Source organism: Pholis gunnellus (genome assembly GCF_910591455.1).
Source record: "Pholis gunnellus genome assembly, chromosome: 13".
In the NCBI taxonomy this organism is placed as follows: Eukaryota; Metazoa; Chordata; class Actinopteri; order Perciformes; family Pholidae; genus Pholis; species Pholis gunnellus.
In genome coordinates this window covers 3,893,224-3,905,953 of record NC_136540.1, presented here as the reverse complement: position 1 = coordinate 3,905,953, position 12,730 = coordinate 3,893,224, and the positions used below count along the sequence as shown (strand labels likewise).

The window sequence follows — 12,730 nt, the reverse complement described above, 5'->3', positions numbered from 1 at the left end:
CGCAGTGACTCAAACAGCAGAACTCGTAGTAAATAATTATCAGGACAACAAGCAGAGGGAATCCTGACACATTCTGCTGGACTCAATACTAGAGAGAGATCAAATAAAAACCACACAGATAAATTATTCAAAGATCAAAGAGGAAGAAGTGACAACCTCTGAGGCCTGCTCAGTTCCTGTTGATCGTATTGACAGTACTAGTATAAATATAACAGTGTGTCCTGGCAGTGACTCAGCGTCTATTAATCAATAAGTCAACTGACAAAAAGAGAGGAGTGGCAAGAGTTTCTAATTCCTTCAGTGAACGTTGACTTCACGAGAGGAAGAAACGTTATGACAAAAACTTCAAAAAAGAATCTCCAAAAGCCCAAATAATGGAAATGAAATCTTTGATATCCGTAACAATACGGTACCTTTAGTTTCATTTTATATTACAACAAAAGAAAGTCGCATTGAGGGATATTAAAATATTTTCATCTTCAAAACAAAAATGTTTAATGTATAACTGTGTGTTTAAAATAGGCAACGATGTATATATACGTATATAAATATATAAAAAAATATATATGTGTATATATATATAGACTTATATATATTTTACATAAAGCAATACATATATATGTAAAAAAAATATGTATATATACATATATATACATATATTTTCTAATGTATATATACACATTATATATGTATTTACATATATATAAATACATATAAATATATATATAAATATATATACATATATATATATATATATGTGTGTGTGTGTGTTTTCTGGTCATGAGTTGTGAAAATTCGATGCACAGTGTCAGAATGAATAAGTCATCACGACATTAGAAACATGTTTACTCTGCAAAGTGTCTCACTCTGTTTTTCGACTCCGTTGCTTCTTTGACAATAAACTATCAGCGACGTTTAACAGCCAACTGTGATGAGAAAGTGATTTCTGTGTTCAGCCAGAGATAGACGCTGACATCGAACAAGAGTCCATCATCAAACCCATCACATCTGGACAGAAGCTTGTATTCAGCTGTTTAAGTATAATAAAAGCTCATAACGTCATTAATTAAGTATAATAAAAGCTCATAACGTCATTAATTAAGTATAATAAAAGCTCATAACGTCATTATTTAAATATAATAAAAGCTCATAACGTAATTATTTAAGTATAATAAAAGCTCATAACGTCATTATTTAAATATAATAAAAGCTCTTCATGTAATAATCAGCACACAATGTAACAAAACTTTGAGCGCAGAACATAATAACAGTTTTGTACATAGTGTAATAACTTATTACATTAAGAGAATATTTTTTTATTTATATACTCAACAGAAAAAACAACATTCACTCAGCTAAAAATGTCAGAGTTGTAATTATTTATGTGTTCTTGTATTTCTGGTTCTGTGTTGTGTTTCTGTTTGAAAAATGTGATTCTACACATAACAAGATAAACAACGGGTTCATAGTAAATATGTCTCTGGTATCATGTATGTATTTTTATGTTAGATGGGTTCCCATTCAAAAAATAAAGTGGCTTAAGCTTTAAAAAAATTGCTAAATATTACACTATGCTCTATTATATATATATATATATATATATATATATATATATATATATATATATATATATATATATATATATATATATATATATATATATATATATATATGCACTATTATTAAAACTATTTTTGCTTAGTTTATTATGTAACAATCTACTTATGATATAATAACTTGTGCACAAACGTGTTATTACAATATGCCCTCATGGTTTTCTTACATTATGAGTATTTATTACAATTAAATGATCACATTGTGGCTTCAAACGACCTAATTACACCTGTAAAGTTCCGTTTGTTTCATACTTTCTCATGTTTTTTTACAGTTTTATTTACTTTTAGCTGTTGTAAACAGATATTTCTCACTGCATGTTGCTGGTTTTTCTTCAGTAGACCACTTTATTAGTCACTGATGTTCGTCTGTCGATACCACTGAGCTCTGACCTGCAGGATAAAGTGTTAAAAAGTGTCTCCACCGGGAGCAGACTCACCTCCACCGTGCCCGTGTGCTGGTACATCATGTCGGTGGAGTCCTGGCTGCTGACGCTCAGGCGGGGGATACTCTGCATGTACATCGGGGACACCATCTGCTGCATCATCGGCTGCTGCATCATCGGCTGCTGCATGACATAGAACTGCTGCTGCTGCTGCTGCTGCTGTACCGGGATGTACGAGTACTGCTGCTGCTGCTGCTGCTGCTGCATCGGGACCAGGTACCGCACCGTCTGGTAGGAGCTGTTGAGCGCGAGAGGATGCACCGAGGACACCGAGGACACCGACGCGATCGGGGACACCGGGCTGGTCACCACGGGCTCCGGGGTGGCCACGTTCACGGTCCGGTAGGTCGTCATCGTGTTGGTCACGGGCTCCTTGGAGGCCACGTTCAGGGTCCGGTAGGTCGTACTCGTTGTGCTGGTCACGGGCTCCTTGGAGGCCACGTTCAGGGTCCGGTAGGTCCTACTCGTCGTGTTGGTCACGGGCTCCTCGGAGGCTACGTTCATGGTCCGGTAGGTCGTCCTCGTCGTCCGGTTGGTTTGAACAGACATCTTTATGGATCACGCAGAGACACTCTAAAATTTTAAATTAAAAAGTTTCTCAAACAGAACCACGCAGGATCCTCAGGTTGTTGTCTTTTCAGCCCCAGTGTAACTTCCTCCTCTGCTGGGCGCACTGGAGAGGAAAGTCCGGTTGGAGGAGTTCTTCCATGGAGGGGGAAGACCCAACCTGAGAGGGAGGCGCAAATACTGCGGAGGAGGAGGGAGGATCACAGCTGACAGGAAGTCACTTGAAATGACTTTAACTTTTGTTTACCATATTGTACTGTAAGTGTTAATAGTTTTCTATTCTAAAATGATGTCCTATTGCACTGTGTTTATTGTTATGCACTCATCACCTGGTCACATGGTCATTGAATGTGTAACGTATTTAGCAATAAACAGTTCTCAATCTGATTCGGATAAACAATAAAACCACAGAAAGCTCAACAGTGAGAGTTAAACTCTGATTAATGTATATTTTGGGGCCAATGATCAGTAAAATCTTAATAAATCTAAAAATCTAATTCTAAATACGATCCTGGAGCCAACGGAGAGGAGCCAGGGTCGGGGTGGTGAGATGTCATCTGTTAGAGAGGGTATATGTCCTTTAATAAGATGTTTGCGTGATATTTACACTCTTAGGAGACAAAATGGAAGATTAACTCCACATTAAAATCATGAAGACAATACAGCAGGTGACTGTGAGGCAAACACTAGGTGGAGACAAACAACCACAAGAGGTGCAGTGAGTGTTGCTCACCTACAGTCGCTGCTATCAGCAAATAACTCCTGTATTTATATATTTTCAATATTAAATCATTATTTTGAGATATTAAATCATTATTTTGAGATACTAAATCATTATTTTGAGATATTAAATCAATATTTTGAGATACTAAATCCTTATTTTGAGATATTCCATCTTTATTTTGAAATGCTAAATCATTATTTAGAGATGTTAAACCATTATTATATACAACGTCATATTTTTGTATATTTTTTTTAGTAAACAGTATGTTTTCATCACAGTGGTAGAAATGTGCTGCTATATTTAACAGTTTGCGTGCGTCCATCATGTGTGTTTGTGTGCCTGTGATCTTATCCTCAACTCTCGCGATAAGCAACGAGAACAGGCAAACGAGAAATCTACCATTCCATCATTCGAGGAAGCTGCTTTATTTCATCGGGCACAATAATAATGGCTGCTACCCAACAAATCCGTCTTCTTCGCCTTGAACCAGTCGACATTGGAGGCTCACCGATGTCTCGGTTGTTGGCCTGAAGCTCGCGTTACCTTCCGGTGAGATGAAATAACGCTGATCAACAACCGTTAGTCGCCCCGGTTAACGGTTGATTTTGTTGTCCTGCAGCCAGCGCCAACCGGTTCCGCTATCTCGTGCGTCGACGCTCCGAGCTGCCACCAAACTACACCCGAGATATGAGAGTTTTAACGATAAAACAACTCCCAGGCGACGATTAAAAATGTTGAACTTTGATTTTATACATTTTTGCGAATGTGTACACGCCATGCTTCAATTCGGCATCAGTAAAACAACACCAAGCAGGTTCTGTTGAAGTGAAAATTAGCTTTTTTCAAAGCAGCTTTTCCTGTTTCCTCACATCAGCGTGTGAGATTTGCTTGGAAATAAATGTTCTTCGGTGAATCAGATATTAGCTGAATTTATTATGCTATCATGTGAATATAGAAGGAATAATACCGTAATATACCTGTAACCCTCATTGTAAAGAATACCCTTAAAATGCTAAATATCTGAATGGAGTTTGGCGAGGCTGTGGCCTCATCGTGGATAATATTGGCAGAATTAGTTTTATTTATCTGCGTTTATAATATTATAACGATGTGATGTCGTAGCTATTTGATTGTCGTTGCTATTTGATGACACGTTCTTGTCCACAGAAGACATGGAGTTTCTAATTGTATTCAGACCTGCAGGGATTAATCGACTAGTCGACAGAACCCTCAACCCTATTAACAGTTAATTCATCTTTTAAGTGATATCTTCCTGTTAAATGTCATTAAATGCTCTTTTCAGGCCCTCAAATACGGAGATCACCTGCTTCTCTCTGCTTTTATGTCGTATTAAAGTGAATATCTTTAACATTTTAAGACGTCCTCTTTGGCTTTGGGTAACTTTTGTTGACATGTCTCACTATTTTCTGACATTTTTAGACAAACGATTAATTGTGAAAATAGCCGTCAGATTAATAAATAATAATTGTTGGATGCAGCCTTAATTGGAGCATCATTTAATTGACAATAAGTCAGCTAATAGTAATAATAAGTTCTTTTGTGTAATGCAGGACTTGATGAACCCCACAAGAGGAAAATGTAAGCTTTTATTTTGAAGGGGTGCTGCAGGCCTTTTGTTGCTGCAGTAGGAGTGACGTCATCATCCTCTGGGATGATGTCATCATCGGCTCCATTTGTCAGACATGACCACTATATCTTTACCTTTATTATTATTTGTTAGCAGTATCCATGTTGCAGAAAATATCCAAAAACATTTGGACACTAAATTTGACATTTAAACAAAACAAATCACCTTGTTTTTATTATATGTAGATTAAATAGAATAATTGTTAGTAAGAAGTTAAGTTTAAAAGACAGAAGAGAGTTGTGTTCTGAATTAAACTGTTGACCTTTGACCTTCGCTGTCTCCGTAGTTGCTTCCATCTTGGCGTGGCTGCTTACCCACAATGCACTACCAGAGGGCCTTGTGTGTGCCTGACAGACCGATGTAACTTGTCACCAGTTGGTCCGCATCACAAAAACACAGCCGGAAGGTATTTATATTTATTTACTATATTAATATATATATATATGTGTATTTATTTACAATATAAAGGATGACGTTTTTTTTTAAATACTAGAATATCGTGCTCAATATTATTATATTATCTCTATTTTACTTTCCATTAATTACTGGTGTTGGTATCACTTCTTATACACTTTATATTTTTACTCTTGTATTTATTCTGTTTTTTTTTTTACTTTTTCTATTGTTGATGAATTTGCTACTTTATTCATTTTAGTGGAATTTTTGTACTTTATTTATTTAGGAATTTTTTACTTCTTATTTGTGTGGAATTTTTTACATTATTTTAGTGGAATCTTTTTACTTTATTTATTTTAGTGGAATTTAACTTTATTTATTTTTGTGGAATTTACTACTTTATTTATTTTAGTGGAATCTTTTACTTTATTTATTTTAGTGGAATTATTTACTTTTAATTTTAGTGGAACTTTTTAACTTTATTTTAGTGGAATCTTTTTACTTTATTTATTTTAGTGGAATTTAACTTTATTTATTTTTGTGAAATTATTAACTTTTTATTTTTGTGGAATTATTTAATTTTAATTTTTCGGGAATTTGCTACTTTATTTATTTTAGTGGACTTTTTTACTTTATTTATTTTAGTGGAATTTAACTATTTATTTTTCGGGAATTATTAACTTTTAATTTTTCTGGAATTTGCTACTTTATTTATTTTAGTGGACTTTTTAACTTTATTTATTTTAGGGGACTTTTTGGTGACTCAGATCTCTCTTTATTTTCAGGTCCTTGTTCGTGGTCTCACTGACATCATGTCTAACACAGGTGATCTACCAGGTGAGTGATTCATCAACGAGCTAAGTATTAATCAATTTATCTAAATAATCGATGAATTAGTAATTATAATTATTTAATAAAAATGATTAAAACCAATGATTGAATTAAAAAATTAAAAGCCCGATTAAAACATATTGGTCTTCAATTTATTTTTAAAGATACGGAGAGAGAGTTTATTATTCTTAAATCAGAAGGTTCTTTTATGGGACACATGAGGAACATTTAAAACAAAATATGAAAATGAAAAGATCTCTGACGTAGAGAGTCAGCCAAGTGTGTGACGTTAGTTTAAATCTGTTGCTGCTTCCGGTCGTATTATAATCTGTTGTTGTTGTTGTTGTTGTTGTTGTTTGCAGCCATAGAGGATTCTGGGATGGGCGGGATGAGGCTCCCCATCGGGATGACCCGACGGGCCCTCAGCTACGATGACAACCTGGAGGCCCCCATGTCCACGCCCCCCCACGACATCAGCATCAACAACCTGTGGAGACGACCCGTCATACCGGAGAGGAAGTTCTCTCGCCTGGCTGAGGTGAGAACTAACAAACACTAACGCTGCTGCTGAAGAAGACGCTGAGCGTAGAGGATGATGACGAGGAAGACGCTGAGCGTAGATGAGGATGAGGAAGACGCTGAGCGTAGAGGATGATGAGGAAGACGCTGAGCGTAGATGAGGAGGATGATGATGATTTATTTTTTATCTCACCAGGAGGATGAGAGCGGTGCGGTGAGTCAGTCTACGGTGACAGACAGCTCCCCCTTCAGGGCACCAGCTGTGGTGAAAGCCAAGGCCTCCTCCGTCATCATGAACTCTCTCATCACCAGTATGTGAGCTCTGTTAACTCTCAGATGTTCTGATCTTTATTCTCTCTGTGGTATAAAGTCCTGCTCCTCTATAGAAACAGAACCATGGGGACTAGAACATGTCTCATTCACAAGTCATTAACAACCATTTCATTCTTTTTAATTCTCCTTTTGAATGTTTCATCTTTAAACATTGTCTCTTTATTGTAACTGTCTCTCTCAGAGCAGACTCAGGATAGCGTCTACAGGTTTGAGCAGAGGGCGGGGCTTACCGACACCAGCTACACCCCCCACAAAGGCCTCACCGCCGAGGAGACCAGGGTCCACCACCGCATGCCCGAGTCCCTCCAGGTGAATCATGGGAAACGTTGTTAGAAACTTAAAGGCCAAGACGTAAAAGGCTTAAATCAGTAGTACACCTGTAGTACACCTGTAAACAATCTGTTGTTGTTGGTCGGCTGCTTGGTGATGACGTCATGACTTCTGGTCATGATGTCATCACTAAAGACGGAATGTTGTTGTTCAGAAACTGCAGATTCAGAGTTTGGAGGCCAGAGAAGATCGACAGAGCTCCTCAACTCAGTCCACTCCATCCAGCACTCCTCACAGCTCCCCAAAGCAGCACCGCAGGTACACACACACACACACACACACACACACAGCTCCCCAAAGCAGCACCGCAGGTACACACACACACAGCTCCCCAAAGCAGCACCGCAGGTACACACACACACACACACACAGCTCCCCAAAGCAGCACCGCAGGTACACACACACACACACACACACTCCTCACAGCTCCCCAAAGCAGCACCGCAGGTTCACACACACACACACTCCTCACAGCTCCCCAAAGCAGCACCGCAGATACACACACACACACACACACACATACACTCCTCACAGCTCCCCAAAGCAGCACCGCAGGTTCACAGACACACAAAATCCATCTTGATCATAAAATGACTGAAACATTGAAAACCTTTAAGCTGTTGGTTAAGTGTGTGTGTGTGTGTGTGTGTGTGTGTATATGTGTGCGTGTATGTGTGCGTGTATGTGTGTGCGTGTGTGTGTGTGTGTGTGTGTGTGTGTAGGGGCTGGTTCGGCAGCACCAGTTCAGAGGTGAGCTCCACTAACAGCAGTGTGGACCTCGGTGGCTCTGAGTCGGCGGTGGATCGGTGGAGCGTGTTCGGACCGCGGCCGCTCGTCCACAAGTCGACCTCTGACCTGGGATCAGACCCCACGGCCTCAGGTAACCAGCACCGCCCCGCTGTGGGGCTCTCAATCTGTACTCAGAGTTTAGAGACTTCTGTTTGTTCTGGAAAAAACATAAAAAGGAAACGTCCAGAATTTGGGTTAATGGGTGAACACATGAACTTAGGACCGACGGTAAACACGGAGCTTTAAAAACAAACTTTAGTGTCAGTTTGTTCGCTGAGAAACGACGTTCATCTTCTCACATGAGGGACGATTCAGTCTGGAAACTATCAGTCTTTGTTACAACATGACTTTAGGTAAGTCACTTAAGACGGGACACGTCTTTCAGACTAGTGGAACGTTTATCACAACTAATAATAATAATAATAATAATAACAACAATAATAATAATTCTTAATGTCAGTAATACTATTTTCAAATTTACAGTCATTCATTTGCTTGGCCAGATGTTTATATAATCTTAACATTTATTCACAGCAGCTGTTAAGAAATGTACAATTTTTAACTGAATAAGTAAATAAACAGGTTATAGTTTATATTTAGCACTTTTGTAAACAAGTTTTAAAGAAAAAAGATGCTAAAAATGATTTAATATAAATATTTAGATCTTGCAAGCTGGTTTTCTTATTCAACCCTCAAAGCAGTTTGGGGCGTTTTTATCTGTGAGGTCTTTATGTTCTCTTCAAAATAAAAGTCCTGATCCTCTGTGGAAACAGAACCATGATGACTAGAAGTAGAGAGAACTAGAACATGTCTTTAGTGCAGAATAACAGTTATGATGACATCAATCATTAAAAAGAAGAAAACACAAGTTGAATATCTTTGATCATTTATTTTACAACAATTGGAAAACTCTGGCATCTATACATCCAACATGTTTTCAAACCAATGTTACCAGTTTTGGATAAAAATGCCTCTACATGTTTTAACAGAATGTAGTCGATTCAAACGCTTTATTTGGGACAAGATTTTAAATGAGAACATGAAGAATAAAATGTTTTTGATGAAATATCACAAATGTAAGCCTCGTTTTTGCTTCTTTTTCTGACTGAAACTTTTGTCACACATGATGTGTTCAAAGACTGTCGGAATATCTGATGATGATTATGTTTTTTACAGCTTCTGGCTGAGATAAACGGTAGTTTTGTTGATGAAAGAAAAAATGTTAATCCCGCCGGACGGTTTTATGGTCCAGAGGGTTAAATCCTTTGTTTCTTTGCCAGAATATAAAAAAATTAACAAAAATCTTCTTCTTTTTTCCCAGCAGGCTTTGCGCTGCAGGCATACCGTGGCGCCCAGAAGCCGACGCCCTTGGAGGTGATGAAGTCGTCGGCCACGCGGCTCGCCGACAGCACCACCGCTCAGCAGGTGAACCCTCCCAAGATGGAGATCCCCACCGTGGAGGCTCGGCGGCAGGGAGCGCGACCTCACAAGCTGAAGCCCAGAGACATGAACGTCCTCACGCCCTCCGGCTTCTGAGACCAGCACACGTCTCATCAAAGGTCCCATGAAATGTAATCATGTCGTCAACTCTGCTTTATTACAACTTGGGTCTCATTTTCGTAGTTTTGTACGTCCTTCCTATTAATAACGTGCTCAACGAGGTAATCGCTCGCCGTGTTTCCATCGACACGTTATGAACATCGCATTAGAAAAGCTGCAGAAAGAAACGTCTTCAACGCTCGCTCGAGGTGCTTTTTGACACGTTTTTCATAAATAAATTGTGACGTCTCGAATTTGAAACAAATTCCTGAAGACATTCTCTGATTGGTCGGCCAAGACGACCCAAACCTCTACTTCTTCTTCTACGTTTTCTGGCAGATTACAGATTAGTCGTCGACTATTTAATCAATCTGCAACTCTTTTGATCATCAATTCATTGGTTTGAGTATATTTTTTAAAGAAAGAGTTAAATGTGGATGTTTTCTGGTTACTGAATATCTTTAGAGTTGTGACATTTGAAGACGTCTTCGTGGGCTTTGTTGCTTTTATTCACCAAATAATCTTGAATTTCAGCCCTGCAGCTGAGTTTATTCGCTCCAAACCAGTTGATGGAAATGTGGTTTTGTTTCTTGTGACATTTCAAATGTTTTCTTGACTTAAATGGAAACTTGGCGCCTGTTATCTGGGATGTTGGCGACGTTACCTAAAGGAAATCTGACAAAACAAGTTGTAAATAAACTTACTTAGCAGGAAAAAATAAAACAAAGTCCTCATCCATTCAGCATGTTGCGCAGTAGTTACAACATGCTACGTTTTTAACAACTTCCCATCTCCATCTTTGAGGCGTTGACTGTGTTACTTGGCTGTAAAAAAACAATCATACTTTCCCTCGACCCTTGGTCTTGTTACTGTTACAGCTGCAGCATGCTGGCAGTGGCTGATCCTCATATGTAGTGAAGATGACGGTGATCCTTGTTTAAAATGATCCTCTGTTAAAAAAAGAAAAGCACTTTATTCCTACTAAACATGCTCGATTAGCCTCTCGTGTTACACATTCCTCCAGGATGCAAGTCAATGTGAGAAAACTTACTGTGTTGATAGTCCGTCTTCTTAAAGGGACATTTCAATAAGCAGGGTGGAAGAAAACCTCGAACAGATTCCTTAAGTGTAGTTTAACAAATCAAACCAAGAGAAAAAAAAATAAATTGTCTCAGGAAATCCTGCTCACTGAAACGTTACACTTATTGTTTTGTGTTACAGATGTTTTAATTTATAGATCCTTTTTTTTTTATATTCCACTGTAGCAACAGATTTTGTTTATTTTGGGAGTTTTGCGATTGCTGGTTTCAATCAAAGGAGGAAAGAATTCAAAAGAACCGAAAAGAAGACGAAGGTTTAAAGACTGTGTGAGCACCGTCAACATGTGGCCTCTGTTTTCTACCGGTCTGACGGTCAATGATGAAGGGTTCCAGATGAGTTTGGGTGCGACGCGACTGAAGAAATAAAATGGTGCTGCATCCTGCAGAAGCCTTGTCACTCAAAAAAAATCCTGCAGCGCTAGCTAAATGCTGAGGTTTCTGCGAGATGACGTGAATCTTCGTTGCGCTCAATGATTCTCACCCGTCAAATTAAATGAAGCACCCGGCTGATTGTTCTTTCACTCTGATTTGATCAATTGCTCAATATGACTGAGCAGTTTGAAGTAAAAATGTCATTTGGCACCTAAACCTCTGCTGACAGATGTTGTGTTGAACATTCCTGAACCCTCAGCAGCTGTAAATATTAAGATATGACTGTTTCCTCTGAGTTAAAGTTTATGTTCGCTGTGTGTAAAGTGTGACACTCCCCTTTAAATCTCTCCCTGACTGAAGAATCACATCTGAATCTGTACGGTTGTGACGTTTTCTGTTCGTCTGGTCAATATTTTTCCAGTTGATGGCAAAGAGACCTTGTCCTTGGTTTATACAGTCTCTGTACACTTTGAAATTTCACAATAAATGTTATGTTGTCATCAGAAAAACAAAGAGTCAGTGTTTTATTTCAACGTATTTTGCACAATATCTCCACTCAGAACTATTTATCTCCATTTAAACATTCATTGTGGATCTGTAGTCATTTATTTCAGCCTCAGTTCACCAATGAATACAGAACAAAAAACAGGTTTAACACATGAGTAACTGTGTGTAACTGAGTTTATTTTCCTTATAAAGTGTCAGAAGTGTTTTTTTTGCAAAAGCATCTTCATGCAGAGTGAACTGCACTCGAACTGTAAAAACTAAAACATCTCCACCATCTGCTGCAGTGCAGTCAGTCTAGTTCCTGAAAACAAGTAATTTAGAAACAGCATCCAGTCATTTTATTATTATTATTATTATAATGAATAACAGTGTGTCGCCGGTTGATTCTGAGATCTGCGTCTATAAGTAAACCAGATCGCTCCAGCGTATATTAGCGGACCACTTAGGAGACAACACCTGGATCACTTGCAGGAAATGAAAAGGTTATAATTTATATACGTTAAAAAGACAAGTGTCTCCAGTGTCTGCTGGAGGATCTGGGTCTGTCCACGGTGGACCGGTCTCTGCTGGAGGATCTGGGTCTGTCCACGGTGGACCGGTCTCTGCTGGAGTCTGAGCTGAAGGAGTTTCTGGTGAACCTGCATGATTCCATCTGGTTTCACCAGAATCCGACCCGGTGGCTCCGATGACGAGCATTAAGAATAACTCTATAGAAATAGACCATCTCCTCTCTGATGGTCTCGTTTACTGATGGAGGTTCAGAACCAGGTAAAAGTTCCTCACAGTAACTTTAAGTTCTCTAAAGCCTATCGCTGACAACACAACTTCAGAGACTGAAACCCTTGTGTCCGAACGTTATCCCTGCTTTTTTCCGTCACAACAGATTGTCTAGTTCAAGCTTCTTGACCTCGTCGTCAACTGTCCAAGACGATACCAATGTCAATGTTTGGTTAAGTATCTTGGAGACGAGTCTTAGAGAGTCTGAGCATTACCATATAAGATTGTCAAAAAAACTG

The 12,730-nt window shown here is 38.6% G+C and overlaps 2 protein-coding genes across 2 annotated transcripts in view; one reads left to right on the top strand and one right to left on the bottom strand.

The window, feature by feature from the left end:
- The window catches only part of pof1b (POF1B actin binding protein), a 28,366-nt gene extending 25,643 nt beyond the window's left edge, over positions 1–2,723 (bottom strand). The window contains exon 1 of the mRNA XM_079171862.1: positions 2,054–2,723. Within this exon, the coding sequence (XP_079027988.1) occupies positions 2,054–2,608 (555 nt within the window). The 5' untranslated portion in view covers positions 2,609–2,723. The remainder of the gene's footprint in view (positions 1–2,053) is intronic.
- Positions 2,724–3,761: 1,038 nt separating this feature from the next.
- kiaa1191 (KIAA1191 ortholog) lies at positions 3,762–11,710 on the top strand. The gene is made up of 9 exons (XM_079170981.1): positions 3,762–3,899; positions 5,285–5,404; positions 6,180–6,231; positions 6,588–6,763; positions 6,941–7,055; positions 7,259–7,386; positions 7,562–7,665; positions 8,130–8,287; positions 9,521–11,710. Exons 3-9 carry the CDS (start codon positions 6,207–6,209, stop codon positions 9,730–9,732), a joined length of 918 nt encoding a protein of 305 aa, XP_079027107.1. The 5' UTR covers positions 3,762–3,899; positions 5,285–5,404; positions 6,180–6,206; the 3' UTR covers positions 9,733–11,710.
- Positions 11,711–12,730: the final 1,020 nt, after the last annotated feature.